The sequence below is a fragment of the Oryzias latipes genome, chromosome 5, assembly GCF_002234675.1.
Source record: "Oryzias latipes chromosome 5, ASM223467v1".
NCBI lineage: Eukaryota > Metazoa > Chordata > Actinopteri > Beloniformes > Adrianichthyidae > Oryzias > Oryzias latipes.
This window is the reverse complement of record NC_019863.2, coordinates 1278705-1298593: the sequence shown is the minus strand read 5'-3', so window position 1 is coordinate 1298593 and position 19889 is coordinate 1278705. Positions and strand designations below refer to the sequence as shown.

Here is a 19889-nt window from a genome sequence, read left to right as displayed (position 1 = left end):
TGAGTTTGGTACTTTTACATTTTCAGCTGCTACAACCTCCATTGTGCAAGCAGGAATATCAGAAAAATTAAGGTTCTGTAATAAAACTGCCCAACTGTATTTGGATTTAACTCTAAAGATTTAAACACTTAAATCTCTCCTGGCTGGCTCGCCAAGTTTTATGTAGCACTTGTGTCAAACTTAACCAGCAAAAGCTATACAAAGTTACTAGGTTCTATTTATGAAGAGAAGAAAAAACAATGTGTTTAAATAACAGAGGGCAGGTTTATTACATTACCTTTCACAACACAAAATAGAAAAACAACATAAACAATAATTTGTTCCTAAAACTGAATTCTTTTACAAAATAAATCAGCTTTATAAAAAATAGTATAAAATAAATTGTCCTTTGTCTCGTTTGTGCACTCAATTTGTTCTCTACCCGGGTAGGATAAATGAATGTGTATAGGAATATTCCTTATCTCTTGTCCTGTCAGATTGGGTTAAATCCTGTTGATGGGAATCAGTAACAGCTGGCCACACTGTACGTCAATCTTCAACAGGATACTCTCGTTCTACGCCTGGCTCGCCATCCACTTCCAACGAAGAATTGTAGTCCGAGCTACAATTGAGGGTCATCAAAACAATTCTGCACATAGTACAGAATAAATCAGACACATTATAATCTATATTTCAAGTGAGATCTCATCTTTCAATAAACTCAGTATCTTTTCCCTGTAATTTGGAAATTGTTTTTATGGTTTTCTTTTTTTATTAGTTCACCAAAACCAATTTACGAACAGAAAATTCAGTAATCCTTTTAACAAGTATTTACTATTAGTAAAAGGAATTTCCCTTTCCACAAATCTGAAAAAAATAACTGTATGAATAAAGTTTTAACAAATAAAATTATTATAACCATGGTATAATACAATTCTTTTTAAACAATGAATACTTCAACCACCTTTTCAATTAACTTTTCAAAAGTACATATTCACGCATATGTATACCAGAAAGAGATCAAATAAAGTAAACATTTATAACACAGTTAATACACAACTTAACATTTTCTACATACTCCGAATTGTTTTGTTCCCCTTTTTAACAAAATTTAATTTAAAACATAACCGTCAACTCCACATACAACTCTTTCCTACTCACCGGAGTTTCCAAGAATTCTTAAACACGACACGCGTTCACAACGTAGCCGCTCTGAAAATGTTCTTTCGGCACACAACGTAACCGTAACATAACACTGCCGATCTTTCTCTGCTGGTCACGCAGCTCCTTCTCTGCCTCGTGCTTGCAAGAAAAAAACGCAGACACAAGATGGCACCCTCCACAGAGCCCTGCATGGTATGCCTGGAGGGCCAAACCATCTCTACCGCAAAGGAAAAATTAACCCTTTAATTGCCAATAGGAAAATTAACCCTTTAAAAACCTGTAGGAAAAAATAAATGCTTTTTCTAAGTGGGTTACACCCTCCCCCCCAAAAAATAACATGAGTCCCATCATGTTACATCGTGTCAATAACTATATCTCATACACTAGATGGTGATCAGTCTCGTGTATAGAATCAAGTGCGCGATTAAAACCTTCCAATAAACTCTGAGCAAAAGAAATCAGAGGCGTTCCAAGCTGCGGATAATGAAACCGACGTGGTGGTCTTTTTAACCGCTCAGACTTTCTTAGTGCTGTGTCATCGTCATTTAATTCCACCGTTTCCTCCCTTTTTTCGGTCTGTGTGACAACAGCTTCATCAACAGGGGGTGTTATATTCTGTCCCTGACTCAGCATATGCTCCACTGCATCTGTCAAACACTCGGTATGGTTGTTATCACTGCCTGGAATTGACTGCGTCTCATCCATGCCAGGGAACTGAGCTGCATTATCAACCTCCTCATTACCGATATTTTCACAAATGTCATTTCCTGTCTCCCCTTCCAACATTTGCTGAGAATCACTTTCAGGGAGAAGTGAAGGGTTTTCAGGTGTAACCTGGTCACTGGGCATTTGACCTTCTGGAGCACTGGAAAGGACCCCTCCTTGGTTAATGTCATAAACTTTGGTAAAGGTCTCAGTGTTACTCAGCGGCTCACTATGTAGTACTTCATAATCCTCATCAGAATCAGAACATTCTTGTGCAGGATTCTGAGACTGAGTTTGTCTAGTTCTGGGTCGACAGGGAGGTTTTGGTATGTTACCCTCATTTTCGTCCATTTCAGATAAATTTCCACAAGGTAGTAGAAGATCCCTATGAAGGGTTCGAGCTGGAGCATCCCCATTCACTGGCTGAACCATGTACACTGGCAAATCTCCCATTTGCTTCAAAACATGATAGACTGTGGGCTCCCACTTATCAGCCAGTTTGTGTTTGCTCCTCAAGCGCAAGTTTCTTACTAGAACTCTGTCCCCCACAGCAAGGGTGGATTCCCTAACACGTTTGTCAAAATGCTGCTTGTTTCTTTTTGCAACTTTCTCTGCGTTTGCAAAGGCATTTTGATAGCTCTCCTCCAGACGAGCTTTCAAGTTACTGACGTACTGAGAGTGTGTCGGTGCTTGTGCCTCTTTGACTGGCAAGTTGAATGCAAGGTCAACAGGTAGTCTGGGTTGCCTGCCAAACATTAGCTCATAAGGACTGAATCCAGTGACTTCATTTTTCGTACAATTGTACGCATGAGCGAGAGTTTTGACGTAATCACGCCAGTGAGTTTTCTGCTCATTTGTCAACGTACCCAACATACTAAGAAGTGTGCGATTAAATCGCTCCACTGGATTACCTCTGGGATGATATGGACTTGTCCTTACTTTCCTGATACCAGTCAAACAACATAGTTCCTTAATCACCCGAGATTCAAAATCTCTACCTTGATCGCTATGGAGCCGCTCAGGAAACCCATAGTGCACAAGGAACTGTTCCCAAAGACATTTTGCAACTGTGGTTGCCTTTTGATTTCGCGTAGGCAAGGCCACTGCATATTTTGTGAAGTGGTCTGTTATTACCAAAATGTCCTTAGTATTTTTACTGTCAGGTTCCAATGATAAAAAATCCATACAAACCAATTCCATTGGTCGTGTTGTCCTGATATTGACAAGAGGTGCCCCTGTACCTGAGTACACATTCTGTGGGTGAGACTGAACTTTTAGCTTTGAGAGCCCAAGGTGCTGCTTCATCCGGCTGTACTTTGCAGATTGTTTATCCTCCTCCGTGCGCAATAAAAGTAGCAACTCAGAAAACTGTGGTGGGTTAAGTTTCTTTTGTTCCAGTTGGAGGCTTGTAATTAAGCCATTATCCCAACATCCCCTGCAGAACTGTTTTAACAGTTGGCGATCAGAGTCACTAGAAGAAATGCCGCCATATTGTGCATACATATTGTGTATACATATTATACACATCACATATGATCAAATATGTAATTTATAAAATTCATTCCTTGAAATATCCCATTTTAAATAGATATTTTTTCTAATGACAAATAATCAGCTAATATTCTTCATACTTGATCTGCATCTTCTTCCACTTTCGGCATCTCCCATCAGGGGTCGCCACAGCGAACAAGTCGCATGGTAAATTTGGCAATGTTTTACGCCGGATGCCCTTCCTGACGCAACCTTCTCAAACCGGGCTTGGGACCGGCACAGAGGTAGAGAAGGGAACAGGGAGCAGCTCAGAGTCGAACCCTGGTTTCACGGACGGAAGGCGCCGCAAACCAGCACGAGCTAAACCGGCTCCACATGCTATGATAATTCTTTAATATTGTTATGTCTATTTACATAATCATGTAATTTATTGATATTCAATGACCTGAATCTGTGATGGGATCGTAAACAACTGATCAGAAGTTAGGAACCAGATAAAGATAATTTAGGTAAAGAAGATGAACATTTTTTAGGTTAAGTAAAGCAAAGCAGGGTGGGATTACATACGTTTGGTTCCTCCCACTCCTTTCAAGCAATGTGTTGAACCCTTTTTGACAATCTAAATATTTAATAGTTTCATAGTGTCATAAACTACATGCAAGAGAGCTAATATTTTTATTTATTATTACGATTAGAATAAACATTATTTACTAGAGCATGAGAATATATCCATATTTTCAAATCATTTTTATGACTAATGATCCTATGTTTGATACATCTTTGTATAGATATACATCTCTGCTGTTTGTCTTGTTTTGTATTATTTCTTTGTTTTAATAAAGAATTTCCAAAAGTTTTAGCAATGACACAACGGGTGAGTGGTGGCTGGATGGCTCGATTGGTTGTAGGACTGGCGATCAGGGACTCATTTCCAAGGGGGCTTGATGACCTTCATCCAGTGTGGGTCCTTAGGCAAGACTAACTATGTAGCCACAAGGAGACCCAAGTCTGGGTCCCCCTGAGCTGGTCCCCAGCCCGGACGAAATACAGGGTTGTGCTGTGGCGACCTCTGAAGGGATAAGCCAAAAGGTGAACATCATCATTTTCAGACCATGATGTGAATAACGGACACAGTTATGGTGTAAAGTTGAACTTTAAAACAATGAAGTGAAAATAGAATTTTGATAACAAACATTGACCATGTCAATAGCGGGTGTTTCCACCATTCGCTGCAATGACAGCTTAACACAGCGTCTCCATGTGGTGGAGAACAGAATTACAGGATGATGACAGATCTGGGTTTTTTTGTGGATGCGGCTGGATAGTTCACTTGGAGAAGTTCAGGACTAGCACATGGGATCTGAGTTCAATTCCCAGGGAGTGCAATGTCTTCATCCAGTCTGTCCTTGTAGTCCCTATGGATTATATATTACATAGTATAGATGCATCCGGAGTAAAATATCTGTGGGAATTAGTGAAAGCTGATTTGCTGTGGTGACCCCTGACATGCCAAGACACGAACAACACGATGAAGTAAAATATGCAGTGACTAGACTGTCTACGATAACCAATCGATTTTGCTCTGACTGATCCGTTTTGCTCCTCCACCATATTGGAGGCATATTGGCTTCTTCACACTGACAGCACTGTGTAAGGTGACCTGACACTCAGAACAGAACAAGATAGTACTACTCATTAGTCAACATTGCTGCATACTTATATGCAAAACCAGGTTTCCGTCCCAGAGAATTAATGCCACATCTTCAGTTTTCTTGTTTTTAAGTAATTAACACGGCACACAGTGAGACCATTACAGTGGCCACCAATTATACAAGTTCTCCCACTTAAAAAGACAAGTGAGGCCTTTTCATCATATGTATCCCCTGAATTATGAAAGACAAAAAGATACAAAAAATCCAGAAAATCACAGTCAGAATTTATTAGCAAATTATTGTGGAAAATAAGTATTTGTTCAATAACAAAGTTCAACACAATACTTTGTTATATACCCTTAGATGGTTTTTCTTTTATCTGGTTTGCTCTTCAGATACGATCCTGGAACAAATGAAAACAGGTCCATGCATTCCGACTTCACAGTTTCTCCAATGACAATGAAAAAAGACTTTCTTCAATAAAACAGAAACATCTTTTTCTGAAAGCATTAAGACAGAAAAACGTTCAACAAAGACCCAGTTTGTAATGCAAACAGTTGTGTGATAAAAAACACAAAAAGTTTTCTTTTTCGTTTTAGCCAAATCCACGTTATTTTCTGCTCCCTAAAGAATCGGATCATCACAGATTTTTTCTTCCATTTGTCCAAAAAATATTGCAGCATTACACGAACAGCACAGGTTTCATTCTGTTTTTAAAAGTAAAGGACTAAAGTTAGGGTAAAAACTGTCCATTTACAGTAGCAGAATGTATTTTTGTATGAGAAAAGCAACATTTCTGAGAGGAAGGTTCTCCTGATGACTTCATTCTGAAGTTATTTGTTGAAATAAAACCAGATCACTCTCTTAATGTGTGCTTAGATTTGAGTCCATGGAATGTAGGAAAGGTTTCAGAATTCACAAATACATTTCAAGAAAACCAAAACAAAAGCGATTAACATCATCATAACTTATTTCATTTCTTTTCTTTTAGAGTCAAAAACGCTTCCTTCAGGAAAGTTTCTTGCTCTTTGCATCCCAGACTTCCTGTGCGGACACAAAGTCCATTAACAATTGCGCCATTTTTCTTGGCCTCTCCAACACCACAGAGTGACCACAGTTATCCACCACGTCCACCTGGGTGTGAGGTAGCGCCGCCTGGATGACCGCTGCACCACAGACATCTACCACCTGACAGAGGAAAACAGAACATGACGGACAAATATCAGGAAATTCTCTCCACGGAAGAAGGTTTCCTGATTCGGCTTAAACTGCATTTCTATCAGAAAATCATAATTAAAGAAAAACAAAAAAACAATCCCACTAGACTGCATTGACAGTCTGATCTGATCTTAGTTTTTTTGCTGCTTCCTTCTATTTATCCTTGTCTCGATGCAAATAAGAAAAACAAAGTTCAGGAGGAGAACAGTCAGTTTCTCTCCACGTTGGATTTGGACTCCACCCACCGATCGCGTCCCTGAACACGTCATGTGCCCAAAATAGTCCCTGATTGGTTGACGCGACGAGTCGTCTTCACCAAAGTTCCGGTTTTAAAACTCTGGACATGCAGGGATGCCCAAATCCCACTGCTGCTGGACCAACACAGCAGGACCTCAGATCATGTCTGTAACCTGACTTTATATCCACACTGGATTCTCTGCCATGTGGTTCAGTGTGAATGCAGCTTTAGAGTTCCATTATATCATTCATGACACTAATTATTTACCATTATTGTGGACCTTGTCCCAAAACTTTAACAGCGTGGGGTTGTCCCTTGGTTTCCTGCCTGTTGGTTTTCTGATCTTTTTCCAATTTGTCTCAGCTGAACTGGTCTTATTTCATTTCACTCTGAACTGAATATCTTCTGTTCTGATGTTTGCTTGTTTCAGAGAACTGTGTTCTTCTCTCAAACATCGTCCTGCTGTTTTATTATGTGCATTTATAATTCTCTACGCGCAAAAACATGATGCAGCTCCATGGTCACTGTGCAGGGGGGTGAGCTCACCTGGTCCTGCCTCCCCCAGATGACCTGCAGAGGAACTGTGATCAGATGAAGGTGATCCTGTAGCGAATGACGAGACTCCTCCCCAACAATCTCCAAGAAAACTGCACACACACAGGTGAGGGGGGGGGTGAAGCATCTATGACCCGATCAAAGCCTGCTGACGTCCAATCCGTCAGTTAATGCTCAGACCAACAAATGAGATGAGCAGTAATAGTGTGTGGACCAACCTTCTCTGTAGAAATCGTTGTTGGGAAGCCTGTTGGCCAGCAGACCCCGCAGGACCTGAGACAGAAAGTTCAGCGTATTTCACCTAAATATTCACAGCAGCTGAAAAGATGGAAAACTGTCATGGTTTCAGTTTGTTGTGTCTTGTTTTTCGCTTTAGTTCTTGTCCTGTCTTGTTTGGTTCTGTTTCCTGTTTTATTTTGAAAGGTTTCCTGTCTTTTCATGTCTTGAGTTTTACTTCCTTTGGTCCCCATCTGTCCTGATCGTGTTCACCTGTGTCTCGTCTGCCCTGTCTGTATATAAGTCTTGTCTCTGCCTTCCTCCTGTGTTGGTCAACTATCCCTGTCTGGTGTTCATGTCATGCCATGTTCCTCGTTTCTTGTCCCTCGCCACGCCACGCCACAGTGAGTTTTGGTTTGTTTTTGTCATCCTGCTCTGCAGCGCCTTTTGTTTGTTCGCATTAAACCCCTTGCCCTTGAACCGTGTGCCTCCGCCTCTGCATTCTGGGTCCTACCGGCTCTCAAGCCACCCCCGCACATGACAGAAAACAGTAAAAACCCCAGACAGACAGCAGATCCGAACCAGCTCTCCTTTACCTGTTGAGGGAGGCGGGGGGTTGTGTGGCAGCACAGTTTCAGCATGTCTTCCAGCTCCTGAGCGGTTCTGGGGATTAGCGGGATGGACTTTTCCTGGGTGATGTTCTGCTCCAGCTCTTTCAGTCTGACAATGAACTTTGATTCTGTGGGATAGATCAGCCCTGTGGAGGGAGGAAGAGGAGCATCGGTGAGGCGACGGCTCATCAATGAGGTCAGTGGGGCGTGGTCAGACTCCCCTTACCTGCGGGACACACCAAGGTGAGGCTGGACAGATCAGAGGGGTACCGAGCAGCATAAACACCTGCAACGTTTCCCCCCATCGAGGTCCCAACCAGGTGGAAGGGTCTTTCATGCAGACCGACACTCTGCACGAACTTTACACACAGATGACAAATGGGGGGTGGGGGGCTTTTATTAAGGTTTTGCACACAGTGGACATGAAAGTCTACACCCCCTTGCCAAAGTCCCTGGTTTTTCTAATGTAATAATATGAGCTTAAGCTAAATTAGCTGAAAGATGAGGATGAATCCTCTTCCTCGTTGTGACAGCTATCTACAGCAGATCCACCAAAGACTGGCTCTGTCAGAAAAGGATTCTGGTTTTGGAAGCATGGATTTTTTACACCCACAACATCAGATAAAAGCTTTTTCTTGCCTCACACTTTAATGAATTTTCTTTTTTTACATTTTTTCAAAATTATTTTTGACCTAGTGAAGGAAAGAAATATTAGAAGTTCTACAACTACTACTGACAGTAAGTTAGTGAAAAGCTGAGTTGATGTCATAAACAGTGTTTGCTTCACTTCACAGGTTTATGGAATAGGGAGGTAACTGTATTAGGGTCATAGAAACACCACATTTAGTTTTTTCCACATAATAGTCTCACTGTTTTCAGCGTGTCTTACTTACTGAGGCCCAAACCGAAAAATTCTAAAAAGTGTGGCATCCATTTCAACATTCTATGTGTGTAAAAATGGTTTTGCCAGTGAGTCATTCTGATCATCTGAGTTCTTTTTTATTCCATGGGCACATGATGCCATGAAAGGACAAGCAGCACCACACCACCACAGCGCATTCAGGTTGGTAGCAGTCAGTCAGATGTTGCAGCTGAACTTGTCTCTAAGTGTCATCGGCAGACTTGAGTTTGTGACAGACCCAGGAGTGGAGCCCCCCCAGTGACAGACCACCACCATGACCAGGACCTAAGGACCTCTGACCTCAGACATTTGTGACAATTGTGTGGTTAAATTGTATCATTTCAGAATGTTTTATATTTATGCTGATGATATTCGCACGTATTTATGCGTATTTATGCGACCAGCAAAAATAGTGATGGAAGTTCTTGTTGGCCACACATAACACATGCAGCCAAGATGCACACTGCTGCGTTGCCTGCATGTATTTTAAGTGTGTCCAAGAGTGAATTTTGTTGTTGGTCGCATGTATTTAAAGCTAAAGTTGCATTAGCTGTCACGCTCCTAGGTGTGTGAAATGTGTTCTACGACTTTGATTCTTCCCTGGAGGAGCGGTTAGCTGCAGAAACAGCTGCACTCAGGAACCTTTAGGTGGTTTAGCCCTAACTGTGACCTGTACTCCTAACCTTAACCCTTCCTATGGGGGTCCGTGTGGCCAACAAATAAATTCAGGGCTGGGCACACATATTTCGAAAATTTCCTGCGAATAGTCACTTTCTTATATTTATGAGCCCTTTGGCTGAAGAAGAACCTGGAAGCATCAACTGTGAGGGGTTTGTGTGCCGCACCTGAATAGATGGAACACACACACATGCTATCCAATTCACCTAAATATCCAATGCAGCATCACTTCTGGCCCTAACCCCAGAGTTCCGTTGAGATGAAGCCCCTACACCAACCTGGTGGATGCGGCTGACCTGACCCTGAATGCTGTAATCCTCGGCGCCGGTGCGACTCGTCCCTTCGTGTCCTGGCATGTCCACACACACCACGTGCTGCTCTTTGGGGAGGAACTGCATTAGAAGATAAGCATATTCCAGATCTTAACATGCATTGCAGAGGGGAGCGCTCCAAGTTCAAACTGACTGATGCTCCTGTCGCCTTTTTTCAGGTTACAGTTTAAAAGAGAAAAGTTCTGAATCTGTCTTGCCTGATTAAAGTCCCACTCCAATGGAAAACACATTCTTCTCATGGAGGTACATGTTTACAATAATTTAAGCAGAAAACTGCGATTCTGGTTTCTTTATTGAAATCGTGATGGCTGCGACAGACGGGATAGGCTCCGGCAGCCCCGTGACCCCGAAAGGGACAAAACAGGTTTAGAAGGTGACTGAATGAACCTTAGCTTTCATATTTTTCAAAAAAAATGTTGCATTGAGGGAGAAATGGATTGAATTTCTTGGTCACAGCAACGTAAAATGACCCTCATGTGTTTGTGGGCAACACTTCACAGACGACTGTTTCTCTGACCTGTAGGAGAAAAAACTGTTTTCGCTAGCAAGTTCCTTCTGAAGCTGGATGCAGGCCAGCGTCAGGAGGGCAGCCTGTATCTTTAGCACTAATGTTAGGCTGGGGCTGTAAGCTAACAGAGCTCTCAGCGACAGCGAGGGGAAGGGGGGCGGGGTTGCTCCATGCCAATGCCCCCGCCCACAACATAGAGCCGAATTTCTAATGAACTCCTGCTGCTGTGCAGGTTAGCATTGCGCTAGAAAATGACACAAAAAACTGCATGTTCATTAATAAAAGAACACAAAGATGCTCGGGACTTTAACTACAGAATTACCTGCATTAAAGGAAAAAGCGGCAAACTGCGGATCTAATTTTTGTGTAGTTGTAGCTTTACTGTATGTCTCACGTTAATGACAGGAAGCCACATGTCTTTGCTGGCTGAGAAGCCATGCAGCAGAAGAAGTGAAGGAGTGGTTCCCCCTGGTGTCCCGCGGCTGAAGTAGCAGAAGCGATAACTTCCACTGTGAGAGTAGCGGACCACCAGTCCCAGCCTGCGGCGCCAGTACCTGCAGAAACATTTGTTTGTGAAGATAATCCAGGCTAACGGTGCCTAAGACAGACGGAAACAAAGCTCTCTTTGTGTTTGAGCTCATTCCTATTCTCCACAATGGAGTTTCTGTGCTAAGTCCTGGAGTCTGTGTAAAAGGATCCAATGATAAACAGTGTCAAAAGCATAATAAAATAATAATTTAAAAAATATTATATGGCGCCTGTCTGGACACTCAAGGTCGCCTCTCTGTATAAAAATATGTAAAATCACAAAAATACAAGAATAAAACTCCAGAAAAGAAGTTGACAGTTAAAAACAGCAGTTTAAATATTATGTGCTGAATTCATGGCAAAAAAGGTGAGATTTGAGATGTTTGGAAAACTTGAGTCCATATTTTGTAGATCAGAGGGGAGGGGGTTCTAGAGCTGCTGCATGCTCTGCCCCCCCATGGTAATGAGACATGGTCGTGGAACAGCCAGTCGAAGGGAGGAAGAGGATCTGAGGGAGCGAGTGGGAGGAGCTACAGTCAAGAGCTCTGAAAGATACGGAGGGGCGAGGTTGTGGAGGGCTTTAAAGGTTAAGATGAGGATTTTGGAAGTGATCCGGGGAGGTACTGGTAACCAATGAAGCTGCTGGAAGACGGGTGTAATCTGGTGAATGGGGTGTTAGATTATTATTCGAGCAGCTGAGTTTTGAACCAGTTGAAGCTTACGGAGAGTTTGTTGTGGAAGACCAGAAGGAAGTGAGTTAAAGTAATCGATACGGGAGGTGGTGAGACTGTGGGCCAGGACAGCTGTGGAGTGAGAGCGGGACGGAGACCACGAATGTTACGCAGATGGAAGTAAGCGGAGCGGGTGATGTTCCTGATGTGGGCAGTGAATGAGAGAGTGCTGTCAAGGATGACACCAAGACTCTTAACAGGAGTCGAAGGAGAGAGAGAAATTACAGAGTTTGCTAAGAGTGGATTTAGTGCCAACAACGAGAAGTTCAGTCTTATTGCAATTTAATTTAAGGACATTTGCTGTGTACCAGGATTTGACCTCAAAAAGACAATTGGAGAGGGAAGACGGTGAAAAGGGGAGCCAAATTTGGAGATGTAGAGCTGGGTGTCGTCCGCATAGCAGTGGAAATGCATATTTTGTTTCTGAAAGATGTGACCGAGGTAGATGATGAAGAGAAGGGGCCCCAGGACAGAGCCCTGGGGAACACCTGTGGTGATTGGGGTCACGGGAGAGGTGAATGATTTTAACCAGATGAACTGGGTGGGACCTGAGAGATATGAATGGAACCAGCTGAGGGGAAGGTTGGTGATGCCAATGTTGGAAAGTCTGTCCAGAAGGACGGGGTGGGAGATGGTGTCAAACACCGCACTCAGATCTAGCAAGAGGAGGATGGAAACTGAACCAGCATCCGCCGCAAGAAGGTCGTTAGTGATCTGGAGGAGAGCTGTTTCCGTGCTGTGGATGGAACAGAAACCAGACTGGAGCTGGTCTAGCAGCATTAAGACAGTGACTTTGCCAGTGTCATTGTTCAGGCGGATGTCATTGGTTACCTTGATAAAAGCAGTTTCTGTGCTATGATGGGGTCTAAAACCTGACTGGAAAACATCAAATGAATTGAAAGTCAGTGAGCTGTTGGTAAACAACTCTTTCTAGGACTTTTCCTCAAAACGGCAAGTTTGAGATGGGTCTGTAATTGTTCCATACTGTGACATCAAGATTGCTCTTTTTCAGGAGAGGTTTAATGACTGCAGTTTTTAAGGCCTCTGGAAATGTTCCAGATTGAAGGCACATGTTAACTATTTGAGTAATTGGTGCTGATAGTCAGCAGAACTACCCACAGAGCTGCACAGACACCTTTTTAACAGCTCTTGTTGCTGCATCACGATTGTGTTTAGTCTGCAGTCTGAGAACTGTCCTTGCACTGACCACAAAACTCAAAAACATGAAAGCAATGACATCACTATATCCAACACTGTAAATGTATGTGTTTGTCTTCTGCTGTGGGTCTAAATTCAAGGTGTTTAGTGTCTTATGCAACAGCAAAGCAAAGTTCTCAATGAAATTCTTCCTTAGTTGTCGTATTTAACCCTTGTGCTATCTTAGATGACCCCCCCCTCACATTGACGTGTTCTCCCTACCATGACAAAGGTGGATAAAGGTGGAAAGATTTCATGTAATCCATGGACACCAGTGAAGATCACAAATCATTGAAGAAAAAAGGTTCAGAGCACTGTCTAGTGGGTCTATATGACCCAACTCCCAACGTTAAAGTGCCTAGGATAGCACAAGGGTTACAGAATTACACAAAAGTCCTAAATGTAGTAAGTAAAAAAAACTCAAAACAGAGAATAAAAAAACCAAGACTGCAGAATGAATGCTCTACACCTACACAGCAAAAGGGCAAATTACCAAGAGGTAATGGTGAGGAATGGTCCTAAAGCTGTAATATTAGCCCCTCATCCATTGGTAGTGGATGGCACATTAAAAGTGAGCTGGATGACTGACAGTCCTGCTCCTCCATGCCAGCTGCAGTTTGTCCACTCCAGGTAACAAGAACAAACTTGGTTCAGTGTCAGTTTTACAGCTAACGCTGAATAAAGTTGCTTAATTCAACTCTCAAATGTAGGGGTATTTGGAGCTGTAGTGGTGTCCAAACTTTTTTTCAAGGGGGAGCCCCTCAGCTGGGAGGCTGATCCGGAGAGAAACCCATTTCTTCAGGCGGGTGGCCTCTGAAGCACAGACGTTTACATTTCAATGCAAGTATTTTAGCGCAACCTTTATAAAGTTCAAAAACAGATATGTATTTACTACAGCTACGCGCTAACATACATGACCAGCAGCAATTGATGACGTCATCGAGGGGTAGTGTCATCCAATTTTAAAGATCCTGGAGGGCTTACATTTAGCTTGGAGGGCTAAATGTAGGGAAAGAATCTGGATTTGGCCCAACAATTTGATGAGTGTTGACTCTGAATTTTTAACACTCAACACTTCCACCAACACTTTTGCTGCGTAGAAGTCATGGGAAATGATTTGCTTGTGGAGAAAAGAGAAGTGTGAAGGGAGCCAGAGTGCTTGAGTCCTCACCAGTTGTAGGCCTTTAGGAGCACTCCGGGCCAGAAGAGCAGGGAGGTGACAAAAACCAGCACTGGCAGAAGCAAGATCCCTCCAGTGAGCATCATCCCTCTGCACTCCATCACTGCAACCTTAGAGCCTGACAGACATGGAGACACAGATGAACCTGAGAAGCTTGATGATAAAAAAACCAAAAGATGCTCAGTTTTGGACTCAGGCTGACTTTGACATCACTGACGTCTGTTACAAACAGTCAAGCAGCTGTTACTGATTATTCCTGTCATTGCTACAACATCCTTTAAAAGGGCCTTTATCATACAAAATCAACTTGTTTGAGCTTGAAGTGTATTATAATGTTCATTCCTCTCCACAAAGTGGTATTTTGAGCTATACACACGAGTATTCCTCTGAAATTCTCTCTGAGCACCAGCCCCTCCCAATCCATGAAAACAAGCAGGTCCTCACATTGTGACATCAAAAAGTGAGGAACCGCCCCTTTCCAGCACCGCCCCCAGGCTAACACACACACCCCGAGGCATACATACCATTACGCAAAGGTAGGCAAGCGCATGTCGGCCCCCAGCTGAACACTTACTAAAAATGTCTTTTCCGTCCATCATTATTTAACTCTGTCGTGACAAAAAAAAAGAAAGAAACAAACACCCCAAATCACTGAACCGGCATAAGATCGATCATGTGAAAGTGTTTGGTTCTCCCTTGTTCTTCAACGGTAAAATTCCCGCCAACAGCAAGTCCAGAGACGAGCAAGTCGGCGAACAGAAGCAGCATTGATGCCAGACTGAGTGGTTTCCAGCTCAATAGGCCGGATCTTTATTCTGACTTTGCTTTAGGCGGATGAACATAATTTGGGCGGGTTTGGGATCGGTTCTGGAGTTTTTAGCTTGTGGTTAAAACCCATTTCAAGTAGGGATGTTGGGTCTGGGGAGAGACAGATGTCAGCTGTCGTCTTCCTCACCTGACTTCATGACATGTAAAGCCCATGCATAATTACATTTATATATTTTCTCACTAACCCGTTTCATAAATGCAACTTATAAGTTTTATTTCAATCATTTTTATCCTCAAAATTGTTTTTTAGTACATGTCCTATTTATTTTCAGTGCAGGCCTGTTAAATCTCCGGCACACTAAAGATCACACAACCCTAAATGAAGTCAGGTTGATTGTTCCTTTACTCAGCGTATGCCAATAATGTAAAGCTTCATTTATTTATTTTAATGAATGAACATTAAATATTACATTCTAGATATTTTGAATCCATCTCCTCCTTTCCTTTATGATGGGTGATTGCATTTCTGTCGTTAATTTAGACAGATTGAGGCAGAAAAACAACTCAGCTTTTCTGATATTAATATAAACAATAGATCATTTGTTTTTATGAAACCATATGTATATATTTGGGAACATTTTTAATGTTGGTGTTGCGCAAATTTCCTTTTAATACACTATTAGAAAAACAGAAAGTAACTTTTGGAGTCATCTCAGGTGATGATTTAGTTCTTCATGTTTGATTGAATAATTGGAAATGTTATATTCACAAGAACAGGGTTTCCAAAATCAAACTCTTCTTTATTTTGTTTCACAAGAACATTTGCTTTTCTTTTATCTCACCTAAATTCCTGAAATACAACAGAGTTTTAGGGCCAGTTTAAAACTAAATTATTTTTTTATTTAGACTTTAGAGTTGTAAATTAAGGAGAAAAAACACCAACGATGTCTGTTTATTGAGGCCTTGCTTAACCCTTGTGCTATCTTAGATGACCCCCCCTTCCATTGACGTGTTCTCCCTACCATGACAAAGGTGGATAAAGGTGGAAAGATTTCATGTAATCCATGGACACCAGTGAAGATCACAAACCAAGCGACCCTGCATTTTAAAACAGCATGGATGCAATCCTAACTGAGCGGCGCTCCAGCGCGCTCGCTGGGTTTGGGAGCAATGTCAGGGGGTGTGTCTGTCACTTGGGGGCGGTAACCTTTCTGGTAGGTCTGATTGGCCAAAATTTGCAGGTCAAGCAGCAGGGCGGGACTTTCATTCTTTTAGAGGCTTTAATAGAAAATGTAACGTGGATTAAAATGTTAACGAACGGCCAAGACCAAGGTGAGAAAGTGCAGCAGGTTTTTTTGTGCTGCAGGTTTTTCTCATGTGAAAAATCACTTTATTAGGTAAATATACATGAACGCTTTAGTTAGTCTGAGAAAGAGCTTCCATGCTATTCAAAGTACAGGAAGCGTGTGTTAGCGTGTGGTTAACAAACGCCAACAATTATTTAATTAACATTGAAAATGCTGAAAAGTGAGCCTCCTCAGACGAAGTGTCACACAGACTCAGAGATTTTCTCTTTCTGTTGTAATGAAAAGTATAAATACAAGACCAATTTCCACTTTAGTTCATGATAGGCTAATAAGTTCAACTAGAACTTCTACAGTCTTTAATTATTTGTGTTTTTTCTCACTTTCCTTTTTTTTAACGAAACATCAATATGGCCAATATGGTTTCAGAAAAATAAATCAACATCCATGGCGATTAGGCAACTAACTGAAAAAATTATAAATGACACAGATAATAAAGAGTTCACAGTAGGAGTGTTCATCTCTCTGGAAGAGCTTTCAACACTATTGATCATAACAGTTTAGAAAAGAAACTGGAAAGATTTGGAATATGAGGACTGGCCTTAAATTGGTTAAACAGTTACATTAAAAACAGGCAACTGCTAAATTTAAGCTACGGAGAACATCTTGGGTCAATATTAGGTCCAACACAGTTCATGCTATATCTAAATGACATAGACATAGTTTAAAACACACTCATCGGCAAATACTTTTTATATGCTGATGACACAAGTATAGTCTGTACAGGGGAGAACCTCAGGGGAGTTAGGGAAACTAAAACAATGGTTTAACAAAAATAAACTCTCACTCAGTGTTAACAAAACTAAATTTAGTATTTGTGGAAATTGCCACATTCCTGCAGATTTAGAAATAAAAGTTACTATTGATAATCATGATTTGGAAAGAGTGACAGAAATCAAGTTCCTTGGAGTAACTATGGACGACAAAATAAGCTGGAAACCACAAATAAAGCAGGTCAGAGCTAAACATGCTAAAAGCAGAGCAGTATTGGGAAAAACACGTCATACACACGTCTACTAATATATTCCCCCATAATACGACCATATTTACAATACAGTGTAGAAGTTTAGGGAAATACTTATAAAACAAACCTACAGTGTTTGTATATCTTACAAAAAAAGCTGTTCTAATAGTTCATGGTGTGGATTATGGGTCACATCCAAATGCACCATTGTTTAAAGTCAGATTTATTATTATGAAATTATGGGAACTAGTGAAACTTAAAACAGCTCTAATCATGTTTAAAACCAGAAATAACTTACTTCCAATAAACATACAACTAATGTTCAAGGACAGAGACGGGAGAACAAGTTAAGAAATCAGCTGAACTTCAAAAAGCAGAACATTCATACTGCAATAAAAATGTGCTCTTCAATTTGTGGGATGGATTTATGGAATGGATCGGATGAAGGTTCAATAAAAAAAGGGCAAACGTTTACATGTGTTCAAAAAAAAAACTACAAGATGTCCCTAATGGATCCTTACAAGGCCAGAAATGATCAATAAAACAAAAACTGTTCAGTAAATTTACTCTGAAAGGATTAAGAATGGCATGATATAGATGCTTTACTAATCCAGACAAATGGCTTTCAACCTCTGGCTACTCTGTAGAAGGCAGGACTAACAACAATGACCATGCTGCTGTCTCAGTAACCGGTCTGGAAGGATGGATCCAGCTGGTACAGAGGAACCGCTCAGCCTGCATGGCCTCTGCTTTCTATCAGCTGCTTCTTCATTTATGTCATTTTAAACTGTGGACTGTAATTTCCACATTAGACTTGAGGTGCTTTTGTTATCAATGCATCAAACGAAAACTTTTTGAGAACGAAAACAAGAAGAGCCTGTCAGAGAACAGGTGAGCTTTGACACCTTAACATGGCAGCGGCCTGGTTATGATTCATTCATGTTCACGGTGAATCAGCAAAGAAAGTGAGGCAGAGTTCAAAGCGCGCCTCGCGCGTCCAAACGCACCAAAGACTGACTCATCTTCCCGCTCAGTCTGGAGCTGAGCTACAACGTTACCCATCCAGGAACAACTCGTTAACGAAAACCGTAACATTCCCCGCGTGCGAGTGCCTGTTACGTCCTCCGTGGTTTGATCCTGCCGGTTTGCTTTTGGACGTTTTGGCGCCGTCACTGCGGTGAAAACGCTCGCGGAAGAACACACGTGCCTGTGTGACGCGATCAGAAGCACCTGTTATTAAGACTACCTGTTTGCGACTACCTCACTTCGGCGCCGGTTTCCTGCTCTCCATTCGACCTGTCTCTCCTCCTGCTCCCCTCTATCCTGCTTCTCTTTCACCGAGTTACACAACAGACGCACTTTCATCCTTACTTAAAGGGAACTGCTATGCTGCATTCAGGACGCCTCTGAAATAACAATGTGCATGATGGAGGGTTGGAACGACGGTGAGAATTTGGCCAAAACAATTATGTTATATGAGTGTAACAATTCTTTTTTAACAACGATTGGATTCATATCATCATTTGAGGTTTCTGATCTGATTCATTGTCAATTTTGGCTCATTTTAAACGATCCGATTTATTGACATAAAATGGATCCAGAACATCTTTAGACAAATCTTCAACCAGCGTGACTCAGAAGACGCTGAAGTTGGCTTCTGCTTCACAGCTTCCGATTCACGAGTGCAATAAAGGAACTTTCCACTGTTATTTTCGCACTACGATCCCCTTAGACCGGGTCCTGTTCAAAAACCGCTGGACCTAGACTTCTCAAACTTGGATTAAATTATGGTTTAGATAGTAAAGAATACACTAAACACAGTTTCCGATTTGTGAAACCAGTCTCTGATTTGTGAAAATGTGAAATAGGATGAATTTTATCGCCTTTTGCGCATTGTGTCCACTTTAGACCGGGTCCTGTTCAAAAACCGCTGGACCTGGACTGCTCAAACCTGGATTAAATTATTATTTTAGATGGTAAAGGGTAACCCTAGACCAGTGTTTTTCAACCTTTTCTGAGCCACGGCACACTTTAACCTTAAAAAAATCCCGCGGCACACCAGCATCCAAAAATTAAAAAAAAAGGATAAACTCATAGTCTGTATTGATCTACAGCCCCTCCCTCCACAATCTCACATGCATTTTTGAGATAATTGTTACAGAAAAAGCTGGAAACTGCAGCTGTTTTTTTCTAAAAGATGCAATAAAAGTTAAGTTAGAAGATTTAAAAACAGTTTGTGTGTTCGTTAGTTTCAAGACGTTTAACAACAGATCTCCTTTTGCGCTGTCACTCTCACAACCCAATGCATCATGGGAGATGTAGTGCATAAAACGGCCGAAGATCGGTTTTCGGAGCTTCATTGTTTTGTTCACTTGTTCCACGGTCTGACACCGGATTCTGTGGAAAGCTACACCGCTAAAGACGAGCTTTAGCTGGTATTTTTGTTAGAACTGAGCGACTTTACGAGCTAAATCGGGACAAGGAAGTGAAGACTTTAAGCACTTCTGATTGGTCAGACTGATGACATGTGATTAACTCCCCCAACACGGGACTTTTCCAAAATACAGCCGAAGGTGCAGCTGAATCGCGGTACGTCATTCTTATCAAAATGTCTTTAATAAAATAAAATAAACGCAAAGAAAAGGTATTTTACGATCTTTTATATTCCTAACTCCTCAGTGTTTTATCAGGGCCTGTTTGGATGAACAGAGAGCTAAAATCCTGGAGATGGGAAATGTTTTTAGATCAGTTAATGAGGGCAATTTCCCACGGCACACTTGGCCATCTCCCACGGCACACTAGTGTGCCGCAGCACACTGGTTGAAAAACACTGCCCTAGACAACAAAGACATGCAGAAAACTGAAGGCCCAGAGACACCTGCCTTGTCTCAAGAGGAGCAATGGAAAAA

At 41.7% G+C, this 19889-nt stretch overlaps 2 protein-coding genes across 4 annotated transcripts; both read right to left on the bottom strand.

The window, feature by feature from the left end:
* Positions 1 to 3076, bottom strand: LOC111946259. The gene is made up of 2 exons (XM_023954697.1): positions 1141 to 3076; positions 1 to 628 (listed from the first exon to the last, which is right to left on the bottom strand). Exon 1 carries the CDS (start codon positions 3046 to 3048, stop codon positions 1513 to 1515), a length of 1536 nt encoding a protein of 511 aa, XP_023810465.1. The 5' UTR covers positions 3049 to 3076; the 3' UTR covers positions 1 to 628; positions 1141 to 1512.
* A 2178-nt stretch (positions 3077 to 5254) lies between these two features.
* Positions 5255 to 18362, bottom strand: abhd6 (abhydrolase domain containing 6). Of its 3 annotated transcripts, none has more exons than XM_011494588.3 (9): positions 18241 to 18362; positions 13876 to 14002; positions 10643 to 10802; positions 9687 to 9800; positions 8056 to 8188; positions 7815 to 7975; positions 7221 to 7275; positions 6994 to 7094; positions 5255 to 6179 (listed from the first exon to the last, which is right to left on the bottom strand). In XM_011494588.3, exons 2-9 carry the CDS (start codon positions 13983 to 13985, stop codon positions 6000 to 6002), a joined length of 1014 nt encoding a protein of 337 aa, XP_011492890.1. In that variant the 5' UTR covers positions 13986 to 14002; positions 18241 to 18362; the 3' UTR covers positions 5255 to 5999. The 3 variants fall into 3 exon arrangements, with proteins under 3 accessions (XP_011492890.1, XP_011492889.1, XP_020557099.1); XM_011494587.3 differs by having other exon boundaries at positions 18227 to 18356; XM_020701440.2 differs by lacking the exon at positions 18241 to 18362 and adding an exon at positions 17988 to 18150.
* Positions 18363 to 19889: the final 1527 nt, after the last annotated feature.

Bases quoted from the DNA above. Each gene is read 5' to 3' on its own strand.
- LOC111946259 (XM_023954697.1), bottom strand. From the start codon at position 3,048: ATGGAATTGGTTTGTATGGATTTTTTATCATTGGAACCTGACAGTAAA.
- abhd6 (XM_020701440.2), bottom strand. From the start codon at position 18,075: ATGTTACGGTTTTCGTTAACGAGTTGTTCCTGGATGGGTAACGTTGTA. The intron at 8,189-9,686 runs GTTGGTGTAGGG...CTGTGTGTAAAG, and splicing joins AGGTCAGCCGCATCCACCAG to TTCGTGCAGAGTGTCGGTCT. The intron at 7,276-7,814 runs GTAAAGGAGAGC...TTTCTGTCTCAG, and splicing joins CCCCCCGCCTCCCTCAACAG to GTCCTGCGGGGTCTGCTGGC.